The sequence below is a fragment of the Rhinoraja longicauda genome, chromosome 2, assembly GCF_053455715.1.
Source record: "Rhinoraja longicauda isolate Sanriku21f chromosome 2, sRhiLon1.1, whole genome shotgun sequence".
Taxonomy (NCBI): Eukaryota; Metazoa; Chordata; class Chondrichthyes; order Rajiformes; family Arhynchobatidae; genus Rhinoraja; species Rhinoraja longicauda.
The window spans coordinates 55,155,423-55,180,449 of NC_135954.1; the positions used below are offsets into that span (position 1 = coordinate 55,155,423).

Genomic DNA, 25,027 nt, shown 5'->3' on the forward strand with positions numbered 1-25,027 from the left:
CATCAATGACCAAAATGTTATCAGATGCGTTAATTGAAAACAGCTTTAAAAATTCTGCTAACATGAGGTTATGTCCTGATTGGTGGGGAGTTGCAATAAATATCATCCCTTGTGAGTTGGGATCACATATTTGCATAATATTTTTAGCTGCAGGCTGACTAACGCCATTCACTTCATAAAAATACTTCAAGCTTATCTCCGAAAATGCATTATTTTATCACTGAGCCACAAACCTAGTTTCAATTTCCAGCTCAATGACTCATTGACATTATAATTATTGTAAATACAATCGTTTATTTTTTTACACCATCAGCAAGATGAGGGTAGTTATTATGGTGGGCCTCCACTGTGCTGATTGGCATTCTGTAGTAATCAGTTGGAACCAATCTCTGGGTGCAGCAGGCAGTGAAGAAAGCTAATGGCATGTTGGCCTTCATAACGAGAGGAGTTGAGGATAGGAGAAAAAAGGTCCTTCTGCAATTGTACAGGGCCCTAGTGAAACCACACCTGGAGTATTGTATGCAGTTTTGGTGTCCTATTTGAGGAAGGACATTCTTGCTATTGGGGGAGTGCAGCGTAGGTTCACAAGGTTAATTCCCCAGATGGCGGGACTGTCATATGATGAAAGAATGGAGCGACTGGGCTTGTATTCACTGGAATTTAGAAGGATGAGAGGGGATCTTTTGGAAACATATTAAGTTATTAAGGGATTTGACACGCTAGATGCAGGAAACAAGTTCCCAATGTTGGGGGATTCCAGAACCAGGGGCCACAGTTTAAGAAAAAGGGGTAGGCCATTTAGAACTGAGATGTGGAAAAACGTTTTCACACAGAGAGTTGTGAATTTGTGGAGTTCTCTGCCACAGAAGGCAGTGGAGGCCGATTCACTGGTTGCATTCAAAAGAGAGTTAGATAGAGCTCTTAGAGCTAGTGGAATGGGGAGAAGGCAGGAACGGGGTACTGATTGTGGATGATCAGCCATGAGCACAATGAATGGCTGTGCTGGCTCGAAGGGCCGAATGGCCTTCTCCTGCACCTATTGTCTATGTATCTATGTATCTAAAAAGTGAAGAGTAGGAGGTTCAATATATGAAAAATATTTCCATGACTAAGCATAAAATATTTGCATTTAAGCACAATACTCTATAATAGTTTGTATTCACAAAATGCTGGAGTAACTCAGACTGAAGAAGGGTCTCGACCCGAAACATCACCCATTCCTTCTCTCCCGAGATGCTGCCTGACCTGCTGAGTTACTCCAGCATTTTGTTAATAAAAACCTTCGATTTGTACCAGCATCTGCAGTTATCTTCTTATACACCATAATAGTTGTACAGTTGTTCCAAATGTGGATTTTTTTTGGTGCTGTTCTTTTAGCCTTGGTTTAAAAGCCATTTTGATTTTTAATTTTATATTTGATTTTATGTTTATGGTCTTAGCATTTTGTTTGGCACAGATATTGTGGGATGAATGGACTGTTCTTGTGGTGTAATGTTTTATGTTCTATGAAAAAAATATCAGATATTCATGGCCTGTAAAGAGGAGAGTAGGCTGTCATGTTTGGATTGAGGCAGGCAGTTCGAGTTTATGATGGTAATGATGCGATGGAATAATCATGGACTGGGCTCTCATGTTTGGAAATGCACTGTTTAGCTGAAAAGTAGCAGTGAGTAATTCATAGCGCAACAACCATGATCTTGGCAATTTCAATGAACTACATATAAAATCAGTAAAACTGCCATTAAGAGACTAATAAAGTACCAATTAGAGTCCCTTCTGCAATCTCTGCAGAAAAATGGAAACAGTTTCCATCAGTAGATTGTGCTGCTGCAGAATTTTGAAGAGAAGCAGTTTTGTGTCTCCTAATTTGAGGAAGGACATTCTTTCTATTTATGGAGGGCAGCGTAGGTTCACCAGGTTAATTCCCGGGATGGCGGGACAGACATATGATGAAAGAATGGATTGACTGGGCTTATATTCACTGGAATTTAGAAGGATGACAGAGGATCTTACAGAAACATGAAATTCTTAACGGATTGGACAGGCTAGATGCAGGAAAAATGTTCCTGATGTTGGAGGAGACCAGAACCAGGGGTCACAGTTTAAGAATAAGGGGTTGGCCATTTAAGACTGCGATGAAGAAAAACTTTTTCACCTAGAGAGTTGTGAATATGTTGACTCCTCTGTCACAGAAGGCAGTGGTGGCCAGTTTACTGGATATATTCAAGAATTAGATATAGCTCTTAGGGCTAATGGAATCAAGGGATATGGGACCTGCACGAGATAGCCCAGCTGTTGGCGGTTGCGCAGTAGAAAACAGAAACAGAAACAGAAAGCAGGAACGGGGTACTGATTTTGGATGATCAGCCATGATCATATTGAATGGCGGTGCTGGCTGGAAGGGACGAATGGCTTACTCCTGCACCTATTTTGTATGTTTCTATGTAAGGACACATATAATAGCTTAATGAAATTCACCCGCTCATTTATCTACTTTTTGAACTTTCCCATGGGTGCAAAGAAAATTAGTTACAACTTCCAATCTTCATAAATACAGAGTTTAGTGCCAGCAATTCAGTTTGTTTGCCCTGGCTGCCCAGTTTGCAGCCTTTCTGACAGAGTTAAGTGGAATCAGTTAAACAATTGTAAATTTGGGGTATTTATGAATGAATCCTATTGTAAAGATCCCAGAAAATTAATGTTTAGTTACGTGTAGTCTAGATGAATTATTAATAATGTATCACGTCTTAATTACTGTTTAGAAATCAATCTGACCTTTTTAGAGCTAATTTTATGTATGTCTATTATAATTTCTTCAAACTGGGGTTTATTTTGTTTTTCAAAGTTTATGTGTGATATTTCAGCTTCTACCTAAATCATACACGGATGTTCCAATCTTTAGTTAGGATTGTATAATATTTAAAGTTTTAAATATTTAATGATTTTTATTTTTTTTTACCTCCAGGTTTGCTCTCAGTGATAATAATTCATTGTGATTGACTGACTTATCAGCTTGAAAACATCACAGCTCCTGTGGTCTCTGATTCTCGATCAGAGACCCTGTTGAGCTGATAACAGCATTAGATGCTGCAAAAAGAAAAAGACTGAGAACACTAGTTCCTTGTAAGATCTTCCTTCAAGGTTGGTTAGTGTGCCATTGCTTCTCCACTGACTGCAAATTCTGGGCCATTAACTGTAAATATTCAAATCAATCTGTTAATACTGACAAACTTCATATCAAATTGCCTTAATACTTAGGTAATAGACAATAGACAATAAGTGCAGGAAGAGGCCATTCGGCCCTTCGAGCCAGCACCGCTATTCAATGTGATCATGGCTGATCATTCTCAATCAGTACCCCGTTCCTGCCTTCTCCCCATACCCCCTGACTCCGCTATCATGAGCTCTATCCAGCTCTCTCTTGAATGCATTCAGAGAATTGGCCTCCACTGCCTTCTGAGGCAGAGAATTCCACAGATTAACAACTCTCTGACTGAAAAAGAGTTTCCTCATCTCAGTTCTAAATGGCCGACCCCTTATTCTTAAACTGTGGCCCCTTGTTCTGGACTCCCCCAACATTGGGAAGATGTTTCCTGCCTCTAACATGTCCAACCCCTTAATAATCTTATACGTTTCGATAAGATCTCCTCTCATCCTTCTAAATTCCAGTGTATACAAGCCTAGTCACTCCAGTCTTTCAACATATGACAGTCCCGCCATTCCGGGAATTAACCTAGTAAACCTACGCTGCACGCCCTCAATAGCAAGAATATCTTTCCTCAAATTTGGAGACCAAAACTGCACACAGTACTCCAGGTGCGGTCTCACTAGGGCCCTGCTCCTATACTCAACTCCTCTTGTTATGAAGGCCAACATTCCATTGGCTTTCTTCACTGCCTGCTGTACCTGCATGCTTCCTTTCAGTGACTGATGCACCAGGACACCCAGATCTCGTTGTACGTCCCCTGTTCCTAACTTGACATCATTCAGATAATACTCTGCCTTCCTATTCTTACCACCAAAGTGGATAACCTCACACTTATCCACATTAAACTGCATCTGTCATGCATCCGCCCACTCACACAACCTGTCCAAGTCACCCTGCAACCTCATAGCATCTTCCTCTCAGTTCACACTACCACCCAGCTTTGTATCATCTGCAAATTTGCTAATGGTACTTTTAATCCCTTCATCCAAGTCTAATCTACAGGGCATTATTCATTGTTCATACCGATAGGTTGTAAGCTACCCACACAGAGTATGAGGCGCTGTTCTTCCACGAAGAACAATGGTATGAACATTGAATTCTCCAAGTATTAACCTCCCCTTGCCCCCTCCCTTATCTCTGCTCCCCCACCCCAGAATGCACATATTTTACCCACCCTCTCCCACTACTTTAGTCATGCTGCTCCATTCCCGTCTTCCATCTGCTCATCTCCCATCCTTGTGTTCTACATTTTCCTCTTTCCCCTCTCTCCTGTCCCCTTTACCCATAGACTTCTTCCTGTTTTTATATTTCGCCTCTACGCTTCTTCTCTTATCTGACACCCTTTTGTCTCCTTTTCACCTCTAACCTTGTCACTTGTTACTACCCAATTATCACTTGCCGGGCTTTGTCTCGCCCCCATATCTCTTTTCCAGCTTTCTCTGCCCTGCTCCAATCAGTCTGAAGAAGCGTCCCAACTCAAAACATGTCTGTCCATTCACTCCACGGATGCCGCCTGATCCCGTTGAGTTCATCCAGCACTTTTTTTGCAGCAGCAGAAGGTGCAAGAAATGTCTTCAGTCAGAAGTGCTAAACGGGCATGATTCCATAGCAACTGCTCATTGTACTTCACTTCTTAAATGTTGTCCAATGAGCTCTTGTAGAAGATTATTTTTTAGGCAAAAGTCGCTGATCACCCCAATATTTAAACTACAAGCCAAATTGAAACAACATTGATCATTTAATCAATTTGATCAAGTAACATTAATAGGCCTGTATTAGAAAAAAGAAAAAACTTTGAGAGTTTTGAATATTCTGGGTTTTTTTTCCTTCAGGGTCATTAAAAGAGACCAAAGGTTAAATGTTCCTTCATTTGAAATTGTCAAAGATTTAGAAATTGAGAAAGTTAAATGAAATCCACCCCTTGCATGGTTCCTAGACTTTGTAATTCACCAAAATATATGCATTTGGTTTTATTTTTTCTCTGAAAATCGTCAAGCTTCTGAACTCAAGCCAGACATATCTAAATATCCCAAGAGAATTAGAGGTGCTAACTTTCAGATGACATGTTAATCTGAGTCTTTATTTGTTCTCCTAGGATTATATGAAAGGTCCTCAGGCAATATTTGAATGTCAAGCAGGGGAGTTATCTCAGGCATCTTGACGGATAGCTATTCCTTCACTATCATCAAGAGTACAATAGGCGTGGAAAAATGATTAAATGCCAACAGTCACATTTTCACTTGCAAGAGATTACAATGAACAAATTGCCTGCTACATTTCCGATTTATAGAGTCATAGAGTCATAAAGCATGGAAACATGCCCTTCGGCCCAATTTGCCCATGCGGGACAAAATGCTGCATCTACACTTGTCGTATCAGCCTGCATTTGGCCCATATCCCTCTAAACCTTTCCTATCCATGTACCTGTCTAAATGTCTTTTAAATGCTGTTATAGTACTTGCCTTAACTACCTCCTCTGGCAGCTCGTTCTTTATACCACCACCCTATGTGCGGAAAACTTGCCCCTCATGTTCTTTTTTAATCTTTCCTCTTCACCTTAAACCTTGATTCCTGTCCTAGAGGTGAAAACAGAATCAGTGCTTTCACCCTATTTATTCCTCTCATGATCTTACACACCTCCATTGGATCATCCCTCAGCCTCCTGCGCTCCAAGGAATATGTCCTAGCCTGCCCAGACTCTCCCTATAGCTCAAGCCCTCAACTCTTGCTAACATCTTCGTAAATCTTCTCTGCACTCTTTCCAGTTTATCAGTAACTAAATGTCAAGAAAAAGCTTCCTTGACAGTAAAACACTTTGGGAAATCATATTGGTGCAAATATACGAAACTTACAAGTGGAACACGTGTTTTTTTTAAAATGAATTCCAAATGTTAATTTATGAATTTATAGTGTTATTTATCTGTACGATATGGAGTGGTTACTGTATATTGCTCATTCCCCGCTGCTCTGGAGATTATGGTTATGAGTTGCATTCTTGAACTGACGCAATCCTCCTACTGAAGTTCAGTGTGGTTAAATGGGAGTTCCAGTATTTAGATCTCGTACAATGAAGGACTAATGATATATTTCCACGTCAGGGTGGGGTGTGACTTGGAGAGGAACATGCAATTGTTGATGGTCCCATGTCCCTGAAGCTCTTGTCCTGGGTGGTAGAGGACATGTATCGGAGTAACCTGCAGTGTTTCTGCAGATGGTGCAAAATACGGTCATAGTGTGCTAGCATCGGAGGGGCTGAGGGTTTAAAGTGAATGTTTTACTTTTCATTCATGGTGACAATCTACACAAATGATCTGGCTTTTTCCTTCCACAACGATAAAAATGCAGATTCAAATTATGAACAGAATAATTTACACATCTTAGTAGCTGTAAATGGAAAGACAGAAATCAGCTATTCAGACCCTTAAATCCGTTCCACCATTCAGTATAAACACGCCTGATCTTTGACCACAATTTATGATTCCCCATGAATCTTAATGACTTTATTATCAAAGGTTTAACAGCCTAGATTAATTAATGGCCAAGTATTAATTGCTTCTTACAGAAGAGTGTTCTGCATGTAAAAGTGTTTCATGACTGCACATTTACGTTAGAAATAAGGACGACAGACATAATGTATACCCCAAACTCTAAATCAAATCTTTAGCTGGACCAGGTATTAGGAAATGGGTTTGGCTGGTCACCCAGACTCAGTACCAGCAGAGAGTTGTGAATTGGCTCGGTATAAATGTGCCTGGGTCTAATACAGAGAAGGAATGAGTTGACTTGCCACTACTAAAAGATGGAAGACAAGGTATTATAGGGCTTCAGTAGCAACCTAGACTCAGGACACGTCTGGGCGATGTAAAGTGTGTGGCAGTTTAAGTTGTAAGCAGTATACCGAGAGGGTTCGAGGGGCTGGAGCTTCTAGGGCTAAGTGAATGGGGAATGACATGGCAGAAGGTTAAAAAGTGGACAAGGTTAACTCACCCACATTGGTAGGGAAAATAGAAAAGGAGAGATTTTTTTAAAATGCTGAGAGATTGAAAATTATTGATATTCAGATGGCCCTAGAAGTCCTTGTACACAAATCACTGAACGTTGAGGTTCCTTTGGGTGTTTTGATTTTCTCTCATATCCCAAATTCTGGTTGATTATTTGCTCCTAGTTTAATATAGCTTAGTTTAGTTTAGAGATACAGCGTGGAAACAGGCCCTTGGGCCCACCGTCCACGTCAACCAGCGATCTCCACACACTAACACATGCCTACACACACTAGGGACCTTTTACATTTATACCGAGCCAATTAACCTACAAACCTGTACGTCTTTGGAGTGTGGGAGGAAACCGAAGATCTTGGAGAAAATACAAACAGGTGATGAAGAGAACGTACAAAATCTGTACTGACAGTACCCGTAGTCAGGATCAAAGCTGGGGCTCTGGCGCTGTGAGTCAGTAACTCTCCCGCTGTGCCACCGTGCCACACAAATGTGTTTGTAGTTAAATGGCAGAATTGGGGAGGGCAGGGTTGCAAATTAGAGGAACAGCTGAGGGTAATGTGGAGAAAATAAAATGGGATTAGTATTATATTAGAAGAAATGTGTGCTTGATAGTTGGCATGGATTTGGCAGCCTGCAGAGCCTGTTTCTGTGCTTGGCCTATCTATGCTACCTTTCTCCTCTTTCAAAATCTTTCTGTCTCCATCACAGGGAACACACTATCAATAGACAATAGACAATAGGTGCAGGAGGAGGCCATTCGGCCCTTCGAGCCAGTACCGCCATTCAGTGTGATCATGGCTGATCATTCTCAATCAGTACCCCGTTCCTGCCTTCTCCCCATACCCCCTGACTCCGCTATCCTTAAAAGCTCTATCCAGCTCTCTCTTGAATGCATTCAGAGAATTGGCCTCCACTGCCTTCTGAGGCAGAGAATTCTACGGATTCACAACTCTCTGACTGAAAAAGTTTTTCCTCATCTCAGTTCTAAATGGCCTACTGATGTCGATGTTAAACTCACAAACTCCCACCGTTATGTGGACTACACCTCCTCCAACCCTGTCTCTTGCAAAGATGATATACGAGAATTTTGCCCGAATAGTCTGTGACCCATGGCGCTGTGGCCAAAGCACTATACTTAAAGCCCATAGCGCTACAGCTGGTAGCGCTAAATTTAGAACCCATAAGGCTACAGCCGACAGCTCTTTGTTTAAATTCCCACGCACCAAACCGCCAGCACTCTGTTTAAACCTTTGCGCACCAAACCGGCAGTGCTGTGTGTATTACCTTTACGCGCCAAGTCTGTAGCGCTGTGTGTATTGATTTGCACGCCAGTCTGTAGCGCTGTGTATATTGGTTTGCGCGTCAGTCTCCGGCAGATAGCCCTTTGTCCCCAAAGGTGTGGGGGGGGGGGGGGGGGGGGCTCGCTCAGATGCAGTCCCCTGCCATTGGTTATAGTTTGAATTTGGGAGCAGCGCTATTGGCCAGGACTTACTGCCAGTTATTTCAACAGCTGATTCCTTACCAGTATAAAGGCAGGCGTCAGTAGGCCAGAAATTAGTTCACGAGAGGGGTTCACCGACGGGCTGAGTCGAGATCAGCGCCACCTCTTCACAGAGTGTGGATTTGCAAAGAGAGTCTGGAGAGGTCTGCAGGGGACCCTGTCACGATTCATTCCGAGCAGCTCCGTCACAGAGGACTCTGTGATCTACGGACTGTTCCCAGGGACGCATTCGGAGACTGACATCGAGTGCTGCTGGAAGGTCATCAACTCGGTGAAAGACGCTCTTTGGTCTGCCCGATCCTTGTTGACCTCCCAGCGGAGCGAGCTGTCCGTCAAGGAATGTTGCCGACTGGTCCGCTGCAGACTGCAGGAGTACGTGCTGAGGGACGCACTGAAGCTTGGTGCAGCCAATGCCAAGGCCCTGTGGGGGAGGACCACAGTCTAGGGTCCTTCTGCTGCTGGACTTGGGGGGCAGGGTGTGGTGGAGATGCCCCTCCATATAAGGGATACTGTGTAAAGGTGTGTAAATGTAAGTAAATGTCTGTAAATTTGGAAGTGAATGCCTGTATCAAATGTGTAACCTCCGGAAATGTTAAAAAAGATGTGTTGTAAGCAAAAGAGATCAGCGCCGCAGACAGAGGGAGAGAGAGAGAGAGGGAGGTGTGCTGCCTTAAAACGGACCCCGCGCATACCAAGACGTATTGTTTTTGTTCTCTCTTGCCTTTCAACTGATTTTTAACTAAACAGACGAGTGAGCCTTTTTCTGTTCTACTAGTCAGATCCTTGAACCTGTTCCCTTGGAACAAAAGACACTATCCCTTGCTCTCAACTTCTCCATCACCGTAGCATCTGCTCCCAATATTAAGCTTTCTGTCTTCTCTTTTTAGTAAATGTAGTTCCACCCCTGCTGCTGTAGATGGATCCCTCACCGGTGTCTCCTCTGTGTCTGTTGATCTTCTCTCACACCCACCCCCCCAGGCGGAATAAAGATAGTTCCCATGCATGGTCCTTTCATCCCACCAGACTGCATTCAACACATCAATCTCCAACATTTCTGTCACCGTCAACGTGTTCCCTTCAACAGTCATATCTTCCCACTTTCCATGTTCCATAGACACCACTCCCTCCGTGACTCCATGATTCACTCATATTCACTCATCCTTTCCCACCCAACCCAACACATCCCCAGGTACTTTCCTCTGCAACCACAGGAGATGTAACACCTAAGGTCATAAGGAACAGTAGAATTAAGCCATTCAGCCCATCAATTCTATTCTGCCATTTAATCATGGCTGATCTATCACTTCTTCCTAACCCCATTCTCCTGCCTTCTCCCCATATCCTCTGACACCTTTATTAATCAAGAATCTATCTAACTCTGCCTTAAAAATATCCACTGACGTGGCCTCCACAGCCTTCTGTGGCAAATAATTCCACAGATTCACCACCCTCTGACTAAAGAAATATCTCCTCATCTCCATCCTAAAAGAACATCCTTTAATTCTGAGGCTATGACCTCTAGTCCTAGACTTTCCCACTAGTGGAAACATCCTCTCCAATTCCACTCTATCCAAGCCTTTCACTATTCTTAATGTTTCAATGAGGTCCACCTTCATTCTTCTAAACTCCAGCAAGTACAGGGCCAGTGCCAACTGTAACGCTCATCATAGGTTAACCTACCCATTCCCGGGATTATTCTTGCAAACCTCCTCTGGACGCTCTCCAGAGCCAGCACATCCTTCCTCAGATATGCTGCCCAAAATTACTCACAGTATCCAAATGTGGCCTTACCAGCACCTTATAGAGCCTCAACATTACATCTCTATTTTTGTATACAAGCCCTCTTGAAATAAATGATGGCATTGAGTTTGCTTTCCTGACTACCAATTCGACTTGCAGATTAACTTTTTGGGAATCCTGCACCAGCACTCCCAACTCTGATTTTTAGATTCTCTCCCCATTTAGAAAATAGTCTACGCCTTTATTCCTACTACCAAAATGCATGACTCCACACTTTGCTACACTATATTCCATCTGCCACTTCTCTGCCCACTCTCCCAACCTATCCAAGTCCTTCTGCTGAGTCCCTGCTTTCTCTACACTACCTGCCCCTCCACCTATTATCGTATCATCCTCAAACTTTGCCACAAAGCCTTCAATCCCCTCATCCAAATCTAACTCGCTCACATAATTTCAGGGATCTAGCAGCCCTTCAGGTGAGACAACGGTTCACATTCACCTCCTCTAACCTCATCTACTGTACTGCATCCGGTGCTCCCGCTGTGTCCTTCTTTACATTGGTGAGACCAGCGTAGATGAGGTGACTGTTCCGCCAAACACTTGTGCTTGGCTCACTAAGACCTGCTGGATCTTCCAATTGCTAGCTATTTTAATTCCTCTTCCCATTCCCATACAGGTCCATCATGACTCTACAACAGTTAGCAACAGATTTTTAGATTAAGGTCAGGTAAGGAGTTTTTACTCAAGAGGTCTGGCTGGTATCAAGTCACAGGCAAATTCTCCAGGGTTACATCAGGAAATTCCAGTAGAATCAGGCTCCACTGCTCTCTCTAACTTCAAGGTTTCCTCACACACAGGTAGCTGAACACCAATGATTCTCCTCACAGTCAGCGCCATTTGTTGATCTAACTTCTAATCACTGATGTAAATGACGCCAAAATAACTGGAAGTAAATGGCAATGATTCTGCAGCAACAGGTCAAAGTGCTAAGCAACTTGTGTGTGGAGAGGATGTTTTCATTAGTGGGAGAGTCTCAGACTAAAGGTCATATTTTCAGAATTATAGGATGTTCATTTAAGAAGGAGATGAGGAGGAATTTCTTTAGTCAGAGGGCGGTGAACCTGTGGAACTTGTTGCCACAGAAGGCTGTGGAGGACGTCAATAGATATTTTTCAGGCAGAGAAATAAATTCTTGATTAGTACGGGTGTTGGGGTTATGGGGAGAAGGCAGGAGAATGAGGTTAGGAGGGAGAGATAGATCAGCCATGATTGAATGGCGGAGTAGACTTGATAGCCTAATTCTGCTCCTATCACTTATGACCTAATGACCATAGGAACTGACTCTATTATCAAGTCAAGTCAAGTTTATTTGTCACATACACATAAATGTGCAGTGAAATGAAAGATTACCCACCTTAGAAGGATCACAAGGTGGTCTGAAACACACTGGTTTCTGAATGTTAAAGACTAAGTTACAGTCAAGAGATAGCTACATGTGTGTCTCTCAGGTCTGATCTCATTCTCTGACAATAGTGAAAAATAATTTTCTCCTGTACAAAGCCACAACAGAACCAAATAGTACAAAATGTTACCAGCAACAATGGATTCAAAACCTCAAGCTCTGTGTCAGACTGAACAGTGGCTCGATATTTCTATGTACTTTTTAATTCTAATGGATGATTTTGGTGTCAGAATATTGGTATTACTGATGAGGAAATCACAAAGAAGAACAATTTTCTTTCTCAGTTTTGTGAGCACTTTCTGTGTAAAATGATAAAACATAGACTATACATTAACTTTTTTCTCCCCCATTAACTGATCAAATGATGACTTGCTTGAGTTAGATTTATGAATAGTCAAATGGTGAATATTCATTTCAAGGTCTTGAGAGATTACCCCTCAACAAAGGGACATTTAATTATTTTTCTCCTGTCAACCCAGAGATTTGGGGCGGCACAGTTGCAGAGTTGCTGCCTTACAGTGCCAGAGAGCCGGGTTCGATCATGGCCATGGCTGCTGTCTGTAAGGAGTTTGTACGTTCTCCCTGTGACCGCGTGGGTTTTCTGCGAGTGCTCCGGTTTCCTCCTACACTCCAAAAGATGTACAGGTTTGAAAGTTAATTGGATTTGGTGAAAAAATGTAAATTCTCCATAGTGTACAGGATAGTGTTAGTGTACAGGATTATCGCTGGACTCGTTGGGCCGAAGGGCCTGTTTCTCGAAAGTCTAAAGTCTAAAGATTAGTTGGAGGTTAGTTGTTAGAATCCCTTTACTGCTGAAGAGGGTCAAGGAGATGGTGGGGGAGGGCATATGCATCTACACTGAAAATGAGTGTGGAAATCAATTTACATGTTACAATCATTAATTTTAATATAGGCAACTGTGCCTTGCCTCATTCCTTGAAGTGCACTGCTGATGAACTGGTTAGTAGAGCTGCAGTACTGTTCATGGCTAACTCCACATCAAGCTGGTGTTTGACCAGACAAGATGGATTGTTCAGTCCAAGCCTAAAGGGCCTGTCCCACATAGGCGATTTTTTAAGGGCGATTTTTTTGGCGACTGTCGGCGACTGTCAAAGTCGTAGCAGATCGCCAACATTTTCTTTTACCCAACGACAATGACCACGACAATGCCGAGTCAGGTCGAGATTACACCGTCTTTGGAAACATCTCGAAAATTCCCACGCTGTCAATGCTTCTCCACCGTCCTGATTTTCGATGAAATCACTGACAAGTCGGTAAGTACTTGAGAGTTTTGATATAAAAAAAACTTGCCCATGTTACTTGAAAACCAAGCTTCATTGTAACAAGGAATAAACTGGATTTACTTCCAGTTTACTAATAGCTGTATTAAAAATATATATTTTAAAAGTGGTTAGGTGGATTTTTGTGAAAAGTGTGTGGGCATTCTTTAAAAATGTATGGGAGATGCATATCTGGTTTCTGGGTTGCATATCTGGGTTTGGAGCCCACTTTAAATGTAATGGCTGATGGCCATAAACATCACAAAAATTCCCATGCTTACCAGACCGTCAAACTGTTGCCTCCAATCTACCTGTCAAATGTCCTGACGGTAAATAAATTGGTTAAACACAAGCATTTTATGGTATTTTGAAATGACTTTACTTATTTTAATATTATGTGCTTCTAAATGCATCTAAGAGAACCTATCAAAACTGGGGACAGCATGTGACAACGCCCGCAATAAGCAACGATACCTGCCGACAAGCCAGCTGTCGCCGAGAAATTTCACTCCGGATGATTTCTCAGCGACGCGCTGAGATCCACTACGATTCTTGGAAGACTCCTCACGATCATGTCCACGACACCCGGCGAACTGTCGGCGACAGCTTGGTCTCCGGCAGTCGCCTTAAAATCGCCTAAGTGGGACAGGCCCTTTAGGCGACTGCCGGCGACTGTCAAAGTCGTAGCAGATCGCCAAAATTTTCTTTTACCTGACGGCAATGACCACGACAATGCTGTGTCAGGTCGAGATTACACCGTCTTCGGAAACATCGTGAAATCCCCACGCTGTCAATGCTTCTCCGGCGTCCTAATTTTTGCTGAAATCACTGACAAGTCGTTAAGTACGAGAGTTTTGAACTATAACATCTTGTATGGGTTATTTAAAAACCAAGCTTCAAGGTAACAAGGAATAAACTGGATTTACTTCCAGTTTACTAATGGCAGTATTAAGAAATTTAATTTAAAAAGTGGTTAAATAGATTTTTGTGAAAAGTGTGTGGGCATTCTTTGAAAATGTATGGGAGATGCATATCTGGTTTCTGGGTTGCATATCTGGGTTGGGAGCCTACTTTAAATGTGATCACTGATGGCCATAAACATCGCAAAAATTCCCACGCTTACGTGACCGTCAAACTGTTGTCTCCAATCTACCTGTCAAATGTCCTGACAGTAAATAAATTGGTTAAACACAAGTATTTTATGGTATCTTGAAATGACTTTACTTATTTTAATATCATGTGGTTCTAAATGCATCTAAGAGAAACTAGCAAACCTGGGAACAGCATGCGACAGCGCCCGCAATAAGCAACGATACCTGGCGACAAGCCAGCTGTCGCCGAGAAATTTCACTCCGGATGATTTCTCAGCGACGCGCTGAGATCCACTACGATTCTTGGAAGACTCCTCGCGATCATGCCCGCGACACCCCGGCGAACTGTCGGCGACAGCCTAGTCGCCGGCAGTCGCCTTAAAATCACCTAAGTGAGACAGGCCCTTAACATTTTTAAAGAGCAGATGAACTGTAGCTGGTGATGGCAGCAGAGCAGGAAGCTAATCTAATCCGGAGAACACCGAAGAATGGTGTATCACAATAAAGTGTGTTCTGTGTAGATTTTGGGTGCCTGGTATCAGAGTCTAAATGGGAAAAGTTTTGGTTTCATTCATTTATGTGATGTGAGCTTGCTGCAAAGGCAGATCTAGTGGAATTCAAATCAGTTAAAATCAACATGGCTTTGGGAAAGCGATATTGTGTTTGACTGATTTACTGCAGACCTGCAAAGAGTAAACTCTCTTCTTCTGACATAGGACTGAATTAAGCATGGCACTTGCAGACAATGTATTTTTGGTGATGGGCACCCTGCTTCATGGGAAAGCCTGTTGTCCTAGCAGTGTTCTCTTTGCTGCTCATCTCTGTCAAGCAATCAAGCTGAGAAGATGTTAATCAGCAAATCAACCATGATCTATTTAAAGGCCAATGCAAGTACATGGGGTGAATGGTTTACCCTCATTCGGAAATTCCTTCCTTTGTTAACAATAACACATGTTGCATTCATTTCACTTGGCACCCTTATACACATTAGAATCTGTCAAAATCAGTATCAGTTCTCCAACTGAGTATTCACACCTTTGAGAAAGAGAGTTCCTAATGTCCACTGTTTAGTTCAGTTTAGCTTAGAAATCCAACATGGAAACAGGCCCTTTGACCCACTGAGGCAATGCCGACCAGCGATTCCCGCTCACTTACACTATCCAACACACACTAGGGACAATTTACAATTATACAAAGCCAATTAACCTACAAACCTGTATGTCTTTGGAGTGTGGGAGGAAACCGGAGTTCCTGGAGAAAACTCATGCAGGTCACGGGGAGAACTTACAAACTCCATACAGACAGCATCTGGAGTCAGGATCAAACCAGGGTTTATGGCGCTGTAAGGCAGCAACTCTACCACTGCGCCAACTGTCCAAATTGCTCCTTGTACACAAGAATGTCTCTTGACTTGATTCAAGAATAACTTAACATTTAAATTATAGCAGAAGTTAGTACCTGATGAGTTACAGTAAATTAGTAATGTAGCCACATGTTGTATTTAGTTCTGAAAAATCAGCTGCTTTGTGATAGAGTTTCAGAATCATGTGCAACGATCAGCAGTTTTATTTTAACATGACACAGCAGGGTAAAATTTCTACCACTCTGTCAATTTACTCTGGATTACACACCAGGGAAAATAGTTTCTCTCTAACTCCACTGTCATTTTTCCTATGGCTATAAACAACTTGATTAGCTCAAGTTTAGTTTAGTTTTAGGGAACGTAATCCAAGTGTAACCTGACTTCCCAAAATGTTACTGGATCACCTTTTAGCACTGCATCAATGATACCTTGGATGCAAGAGTAAAAGAAGGAGCAGGACTAGACATCAGGCCCCTCAACCCTGCCCTGCAATTTAATATGATCATGGTGGATTTATACTGGCCTCATCCCCTTCTGTACCAGTTCCCAATAACACTTAATTCCTTGAGCAAAACACAAGGTGCTAGAGTATCTCAGTGGGTCAGGCAGGATCCATGGAGGCCATGCATAGGTGACGTTTCGGGTCTCTACATTTTTATTCTCTCTACATTCCTATCAACTCCCACCACATTCTACCACTCATCTATGTACCAAAGACAATTTGCAGTAGCAGCTAAGCAACATACCAACCTACACATTATTAGGATGTGGGAGGAAACCAAAGCAGTTGGAGTAAACTTAGGGGGGAACATGCATATTCTACACAGACAGGCTTGGTGGTCAGGATTGCCGGACTGCTGGAGCTATGAGGAAGTAGCAAGACAAGCTGTGCTGCTGTGCCACACTTTTCCTATCTTTTTGAAAATAAGTCATGATGGTATTGCAGGAAATATAACAACTGATATGCATACTGCAAAGTTTGATAATGGCCAGTTACATGATGTTGGTGATGATAGGTGAGGGTTAAATCTTAGCGTGGACACCTGTGGGTAAATGTGCTGCTATGTGACAAAACTGTCCCATGGCATGTCTACATCCAACAGTTCTGGGCCAGCAGGATCTCAGCTTAACATTTGATTAAAAATAAGTCACACCAACGATCATAGCATCCCTTGGTATCCATCCCACTGTCAATGTCAGTCTAGATTTTACGCTCAAGTCTCTGGGGATATTCTTAACCTCACAATCGAGTGATTCACAGACAAGTCAGTTATTCAATGACGCTTAAAAGAGAAATACTGCAAAATTAATACATTTTTAATGGGGTTATTTTACCTGTTTTGGGATCCACAGAAAAGTACGGCTGCCCCTGCAGGATACTGTACACCACTCTTGCACTGTTGCCGTATGTAGGATCATCAGCATCTGTAGCTGTTATCTGAATCACAAAGGAACCTGAGAAAAACAGATCAATATTGCCACTGATTAATTCATGATTACTCAAGAATACTGTCCCCATTAACTGTAAACAAAGAAAAACTTGCAAGCATTCTGAATTAAATTAGTATTTATTCCATATCTTGATGAATGCCTTCTGTATTACGTTATGTTGTGGATAATTTGGCACGGTAATGGCCGGGAGCTATAATAACACTGCATCGCAAACAAGGATTGGAGAATGCAAAGCTCAAAGCTAAAGACAATCAAATTGAACAGTTTTAATTTTAAGAATATTTTAAATATTTCTTTCCCAGCATGGAAATGTCCAACACTCTAAGGCAAAGCTATGAGGTGAGAGGGGGAAACTTTAATGGAGATGGGCATGGTATGGTTTTTTTACACAGCGAGTGGTGGGGGCCTGGAACACATTGCCAGGGGCGGTGGTGAAAGCAGAGTTATTTTAGAGGCTTTTGGATAGACACGCAAAAGTGCAGAGAATAGGGGGATATGGATCATGTACCAGCGAGATGAAATTACTTTAACTTGGCATCACGTTCAGCACAAACATTGTAGGCTAAAGATGCCGTTCCTGTGATGCACTGTTCTATGTGTTCTATCAAAATTGTATAGAAACAGAGAGAACAAGATCACAAGAAACAATTCTTCTCAGCCAAATATAGTATTGCATTAGACAGAAGAGTAATATTGAGAGTTTATTCAACGAACATCAATGACCAATACTGTTTTCCGTTAAGCAGCTGCTACCCATCGAACCATGGCTAACACCCAAAAGATGGACAGCTTGCTCTAATAGGGTAGACTCTGCAACAAGTTCACATTTCATTTCTGAGAGAGATGTTCCAGTTCTAAATTGCCGAAAAGGTGAGCACCAATACCTAAGCTGAGACTCCAGAAAGCACTGATGAAGTTTTGTGCTGTCAGAGATTCTATTTTTTAATTTTGATGCTAAATCAGAGTTCTCGATGCATTTGGTGATGTTAAGTCTTTCCTATTTAATCTGTTTAAGCCTCCAATAATTTAAAACACTAGAACACAGTTTATCTTCAGCCTCTCTTTACTGCCCAAAAGAAAACAACCCAGCCTATCCACCCTTTCCTCAATCTCAAACCTTTTCCAATTCTGGGAACATCCTCATAATCCTCATTTTCACCAACAAGTCAAATGTTGGCTCCACAATAATGTGAGGTCCAGAACAATACACACCATTTAGCTCTGATTGAACTAATGCTGCATAACATTTCCGCGTTTATATTCTGGGCATTGATGAGTAAAAACATGTATCTCACTACCTTTTTGGTTTGCCTAATTGATCCGCCCCACTATCTGTAAGGATTTGTATGGATACATTCCAGGGTTCCACTCTTTCTCGATATTACTCACCATCATTTCACTATTATTTTTCTTTGCTGATTTGCACTTCCTAAACTGGATTTACTCACACTTCCCTTCCACCAAAAATGACCCGCATTTTGCATCACCATGCACCTTGCAAGGTCCTCTTTCCTCTCCAGCTACATCTAGCTAAATCCTAAAGCCTAAGTCTGCCTTATGTCCTCCTGCTTCCTTTTTTTTGTGTATAGTTTATTTTTTCTGTCCAGACCTCAACTAATTGTAATGTAGCCACATAATCTGAGTCATTCATCCATTCACATGCCTAACTCATTACTTGCGGAGAAATGAGAAGAACTCGATAATTGCATAGAGTGCTTTATTTACAAGAACAATGCTTTCTCTAAGATAACAGGCTGTTTTGCACAACAGCTGTACAGAAGAAACATTCCTGGAATGTGGCATTAATTACATAGAATTACTGCAAAAAAAACTTACAAAGAGAAATAGGCTTTTCAATCTAACTAGTTTATAAGGGCCCTCCCATCCTACCTCATCTATCCCAACATATCTATTTTATTCCTTTCATCTCCATGGCAAGTTATGCATTATAATTACTTTCTAAGTAAAACAGATTTTCCTGATTAGTGATTATCTTATATTTATGGTTCCCATGTTTTTATTAGTTTGTTCACACAAATATGGATATAATTGGCAGACTTGGATATATTGCCCATTCCATACCTATTGAGCTTGGTGACTTGCTAAGCCATCTCAGAGAGCTATTAGGAACCAATTGTGATGGTCCTGGACTTACACATTGACCAGAGAAGATCAGCAGATTTTCTTTTCCCCGAAGACCATTAGTGACCACATGGGTTTTTAATAACAATCCCATTAGTTTCATGAAAGTTAATTCCAGCTACCTCCCACGCATTATTTAATTAACTGTATTTACACTGTCTTGTTGTTATGATTTGTATTTACATTTCTAGATCCTTAGTCCAGCCTCCTGGAATATGAGTGAAATAATTTAACAATTTAACAATGTGAAACAATGTTTTTGTGATTGCAATCCATTTGATGTTAAACCCACTTGACAGGTGACAGCTTACTCTCGAATTCTCATGCCATTTTACCCCTCAGGGTCAGGTTGAGTCTTGATTTTGAATAAACTAATGTAAGCTGCACCAAACTGCATTGTAAGAATTTCAAATTAAATGTGCTTGAGATCATTCCGTCAAAGGATGAAATAGCAGTGGTCAACATTATTCACTGGCAAATCTTGACTCTCAGCTGTAATGGAAGAAAAATGATACCCAATGGTTAAATGTGGGAGGACACTCATCATGAACACTCTTGTGGTTCAAGAAGGTAGTTCAATATCACCTTGCCAAAGTCAAAAAGAGACAGACAATAAAAGCAAACCTTAACACTAGGATACTACTAATGCATAAAAGATAACCTGTATTGGATATGTGAAAGAAATAATAGTTTTCATAGCACATATAGTATTTCACCAATGAGTAATAACAATAATATGATTTGATTTGAACATTTAGCTTCAATGCATACTGCAGAAAATTGTGAATCATGATGTAGCATCACATACTAGATGTGGTTCTAAACTACCATCTATAATTAAAGTGGCAGAATTATTGGACTGAAGTTAAATGAGAATAAAATTGAGATAATGAGGTATGGTTGATGCAAATGACAAATGTAAGTAGTGCTTGAAGACCACTCATCCATTAGAGCAGAATTGTATGCTCACATTTCTGCAAAGTATAATTGCAGAAGATTGAATAAATGACAGAAAAATTAATATGCAAGCTTCCAAAAAAAAAAAAAAAAAGGATTTAGCAGAATGAAGGAGGCACAGAGTCAAGGAGAATTTTCACTATGGCAAAGATGAAATTAAATGGCAGAGCAATCCTATTAACAACTCACTAAGGATCTGAAATGTGGATAGCAAAAATGACACAAATATATAGCTGGTAAGGAGCAGGTTGCTGATTCAAAAGAAGGACACCATGGCCAATTTTCATCTTTGGCATAAATCAACAAGCCAATTATAATTGCAATTCCTTTAAGTCCTCAGCCAGGTCCTTTGTAACAGGTGAGAGGTTTCCATGTAAAATCAGTGAACTGTGTAGTGAATCAAGATTCACCAGCAATTGGCTCACCAGGGAGGATGAGGGAATGGGTTGAGAAAATCTGGCAAAACCTTTGAGGTTCAGAGCCAGACAGGAAGAATTGATCTCACAAACATCAGTACTTTATTGGTTCATCCAAATAAGAGATTACTCTTTGTCTTACATCAACTAGTCCAGTGACCAACAGTAATGCTGTTGAAAAAATATATATTGATCGTCCTGATCCTCCTGATTAGCAGACTGGTACCTGACTGATATGCTTGGCACTGGACACATGAAGATAAGGAAACAAGCAAGTGTAAACCACACTCCATAATGTCCCTTACCAATCGATTGGATCCTACCCTATCCTATCTTTTGCCTTGGATACGCTTTCCAACCCATTTTTAATTTCTCCAGTATTCTTCACCATAGTGAATGTAGGTCAATTCCAGTCTATCTCTCCTCATTGGGCAAAGCCCACATCCCATTATTCCAGTTAATCTATGATGCATCAATCCCATCATACAGTATGAGTACCACTCTTTAAGTGTGGAGATGAAAATTGCACACAGGACAATAAACAAAGTTTCACCAAAACTCAGACTGCTGTGGAGGCCAAGTCAATGTTTATTTTAAAGGCGGAGATTGACACATTCTTTATTAGTAAGGGTGTCAGGGGTTATGGGGTGGAAAGGTGGAGTAGACTTGATGGATTGAATGGCTTAAGTCTGCTCCTAGAACATACAAACTTCTGCGCTCTAGAAATATTCAAAATTTCCATAATAGTTGGACAGGATGTGGGAGCATGGCAGTAGTCTCACTGGAGCAATTACCTCCTCCCTTTCCAGAATGGGCCCTGAAAATTGGCCCCATTATCAAGATAAATTTGAAAAATGTAATCACAGTTGAAGAATTGTTTGAAGGGTGGTGATGATGACAGTGATGATGGCAGAGTAAGTGAGCCAGTTCAAATCAAACCAACAGCACTGGAAATTAATGAAGTGAGATAGCGAAGGTAGAAACAAATCATAGAAGCGATAATAGGGAACGTTCACAGCTTGTGTGCTAAATTAGAAGCTCAATGTTGTCTGTAGGTTAGAGTGTGAACATCACCCTGTATAACAGGGTATCACAGTTAGTGCAGAGAGGGTTGGGCTGAAGAAAACCATGGTGAATTTTATGAAAGGAGTGGAAAGACTATCAGCAGTTCAATGAATGCCCCCTTTATTCTGCCTGACCAAATATTGTACCAGATGGAACATATGATTTGAAATGGCTGATTGGCTGATTGCCTTAATATTTTTCAACCCATTACCCCAGACAACTTATTTTACCAGATGTTAATTTTGCTGGGAAACATGCTTTTAATAAAGCCTGGGCTCTCTTAAAAAAACAGATACAAAAGCAATGGGACCGTTTGAAAGATTTATTAATTAAAAAAGTATCAATCATATAAGGTACTACAGGCCAGCTATTTTCAAATGGTATTTGGTTTACATCAATAAATTTTTGACCTAACCTATGATCACACAATTATTACATGTTTCTTTAATATTCATCACCTCACAGCTTTGTCAATGCAATGAAATCGGTCCAATTGCGAAAGAACCACCAAGTATAAGATCAATATTTTTTTTGCTTTAAACTGACTTTTCAGCAAAGTTTAGAGATTGGTTTATTCCAGTTCCCAGTTCTTGGTACAGAATCCCCCCCACCCCGCTGCCACTCGGCCTGTTCCAAAGAAAACAACCACTTGCCCTGAAAGAGCATCTTTATTCACCCTTTCTACTGCCAGCATATCCTTCAAAGTTTTGAGAATATCCTTGAATTACTTTATTTGTCCAACTTGGTAATCTTAGAATAGGGTGTTTCAGGAATCTGGTGTTGGGGTTGAGAGTGATGTAGCCATGTGCTATGGATGATGGCCAGGGAGAGGACACTAACATTAGCGGAGTGAGGGGGTATGGGGAGAAGGCAGGAACGGGGTACTGATTGAGAGTGATCAGCCATGATCGCATTGAATGGCGGTGCTGGCTCGAAGGGCTGAATGGCCTACTCCTGCTCCTATTGTCTATTGTCTATTACCTTATTTATTCTTCCAATTAATTTGAAGGATTTTGCAGAGACAGATTTGGTGGTAGTCCAATTTCATCCAAGACTTAGAAGCAGGCAGGAGGACAGGGATCACAGCTGCCAAATAGACAATTCTTTATATTCCAGGTTTGATATCCTGATCAGTAAACAATATTTTTCTGGGTCAGTCAAAAGCTATGCTGGCACTGAAGATGATGGTGAATTTCATAATTGTTATAAGGTCGTAAGGAATAGAAGCATTAGGCCATTCAGCCCAAGTCTATTCTGCCATTCTATCATGGCTGATCTATCTCTCGCTCTGAACTCCATTCACCTGCCTTGAAGCTATCTTGAATCTTGAATCTTGAATCTTCTTCCCATAACCTCTGATACCTGTACTAATCAAGAATCTATCTTATAGAAACATATAAAATCATGAAAGGACTGGACAAGCTAGATGCTAGATTCCTACATGAACATCACTTAATGAGAGATGACATTTCTACATCCTAATTGTGCTTATATAATTATTGTTCTGACATAAAATGTTGTAATACGTCTTTTAAATGTCTACTTTAACATGTTATCTTGTAAAATCAGTTAAGCAATCCTAAGTAATAATTATAGACAATAGACAATAGACAATAGGTGCAGGAGGAGGCCATTCGGCCCTTCGAGCCAGCACCGCCATTCAATGTGATCATGGCTGATCATTCTCAATCAGTACCCCATTCCTGCCTTCTCCCCATACCCCCTGACTCTGCTATCCTTAAGAGCTCTATCCAGCTCTCTCTTGAATGCATTCAGAGAATTGGCCTCCACTGCCTTCTGAGGCAGAGAATTCCACAGATTCACAACTCTCTGACTGAAAAAGGTTCTTCCGCATCTCAGTTCTAAATTGTTTGAATATTTCATGTTATATATATATATATATATATATATATGTGTGTGTGTGTGTAATCTTGAAAGAGGGAAAGGTAGACGTAAGTTTAGTTTAGTTTAATTTATTTTAAAGATACAACATGAAAACAGGCCCTTTGGCCCCATCACTACAAACAACATCACCCATTCACACTAGTTCTAAATTATCCCACTTTCTCATCTACTCCTTACAGGCTCAGAGCAATTTACAAGAGCCAATTAACCTACAAACCCGCTCCATTTTTGGGATGTGGGGTGAAACCAGAGTACCCAGAGGATACCCATGAGGTCACAGAGAGAACATGCTAATTGCACACAGACAACACCCAAGGTCAGAATCAAACCCGGGTCTCTGGCTCAGTGAGGCACTAACTTCTACATGGCTTCAATCTTCACCAGTTATATGATTAACACCAGTGTATTTAGAAGCTGCTAATGTTTTCCTCAATTTGTTCACAGGATCTGGGCATTGCTGGCAATGCCAGTATTTTCTGCCTGACCTGATTGTCTCTGATCTGAGGAGGCAACATTGCACTGAGGTGTCACATTGTTGGGACTGATATCACCTAAGGACAATGACTTTCGAATTAGGTGTGTCTTTTAATGACAATTCAATGGTTTCACAATTATTATTCCTGACAGTAGCATTTTAAAAATAGTCCATATTCATTGCATTTAAATTCCCCATCTGCTATTGGTGATTAATAGCAGCTCAGCTCAGCTCAGAACTTTAGTTTCTAATCCAGTAATTTAACGAGCATGTTTCCATTTCCCTTATGTCATTTATCAAAAAAGGAAGTGTAATAAACCAGATAACTACCAGCCAGCAGTTGGCAATGGGAAGTTATTGGAAGGCACTAATATCAGGGCCAAATTAGCTTTAGTTTGAAAAGTCAGGCATCAATCATGTGGAGTGAATACAGACTTTTTGAAAACAAATTGTCGTGTACTAATTTAACTGAGGTCCCTGATGAAATAACATGGGAGCTTGAACAGAATAGTGCTGAAAAAGTAGCAGGTAAAATTCAATTCATTGTTACACTAGAGACTTATCTGGAAAATAGCTGTGGAGATAGGACTGGCATGGGAAGCAATGAAGAATGGTGGGTGGTTGTTTCTTGGACTGGAGGTGGTGTGCATTGTGCACCTCATAGTTCAGTTTAAACCCATAATTTTATTTAATTGGTGAGTTGGATATGATTATAGCAAACAGCAAGTTTGTTGATAATACAAAGATAGCTGTTAACATCATAACATATGGTAGGTGGTGAGATTGTCAGCAAAAGCGAGGTTGCAGTAAACTCGGATGAAGTGAAACATTTTGTTATGACTAATAGTTTAAATTAGTTAAATTTAGTTTATTATTGGCACATGTACTGAGGTACAGTGAAATGCTTTTGGTTGCATGCAATAATAATAACAATAACAACAACAACAACAACAATAATAATAATAATAATAA

General features: G+C 41.1%; 1 protein-coding gene across 4 annotated transcripts in view; it reads right to left on the minus strand.

Annotated features, from left to right (window-relative positions):
* The window catches only part of LOC144604713 (cadherin-12-like), a 576,800-nt gene that overhangs the window by 153,561 nt on the left and 398,212 nt on the right, over nt 1-25,027 (minus strand). For all 4 annotated transcript variants that reach the window (XM_078419376.1, XM_078419367.1, XM_078419374.1 and 1 more), the window contains one exon: nt 16,979-17,098. In XM_078419376.1, the coding sequence (XP_078275502.1) occupies nt 16,979-17,098 (120 nt within the window). The remainder of the gene's footprint in view (nt 1-16,978; nt 17,099-25,027) is intronic.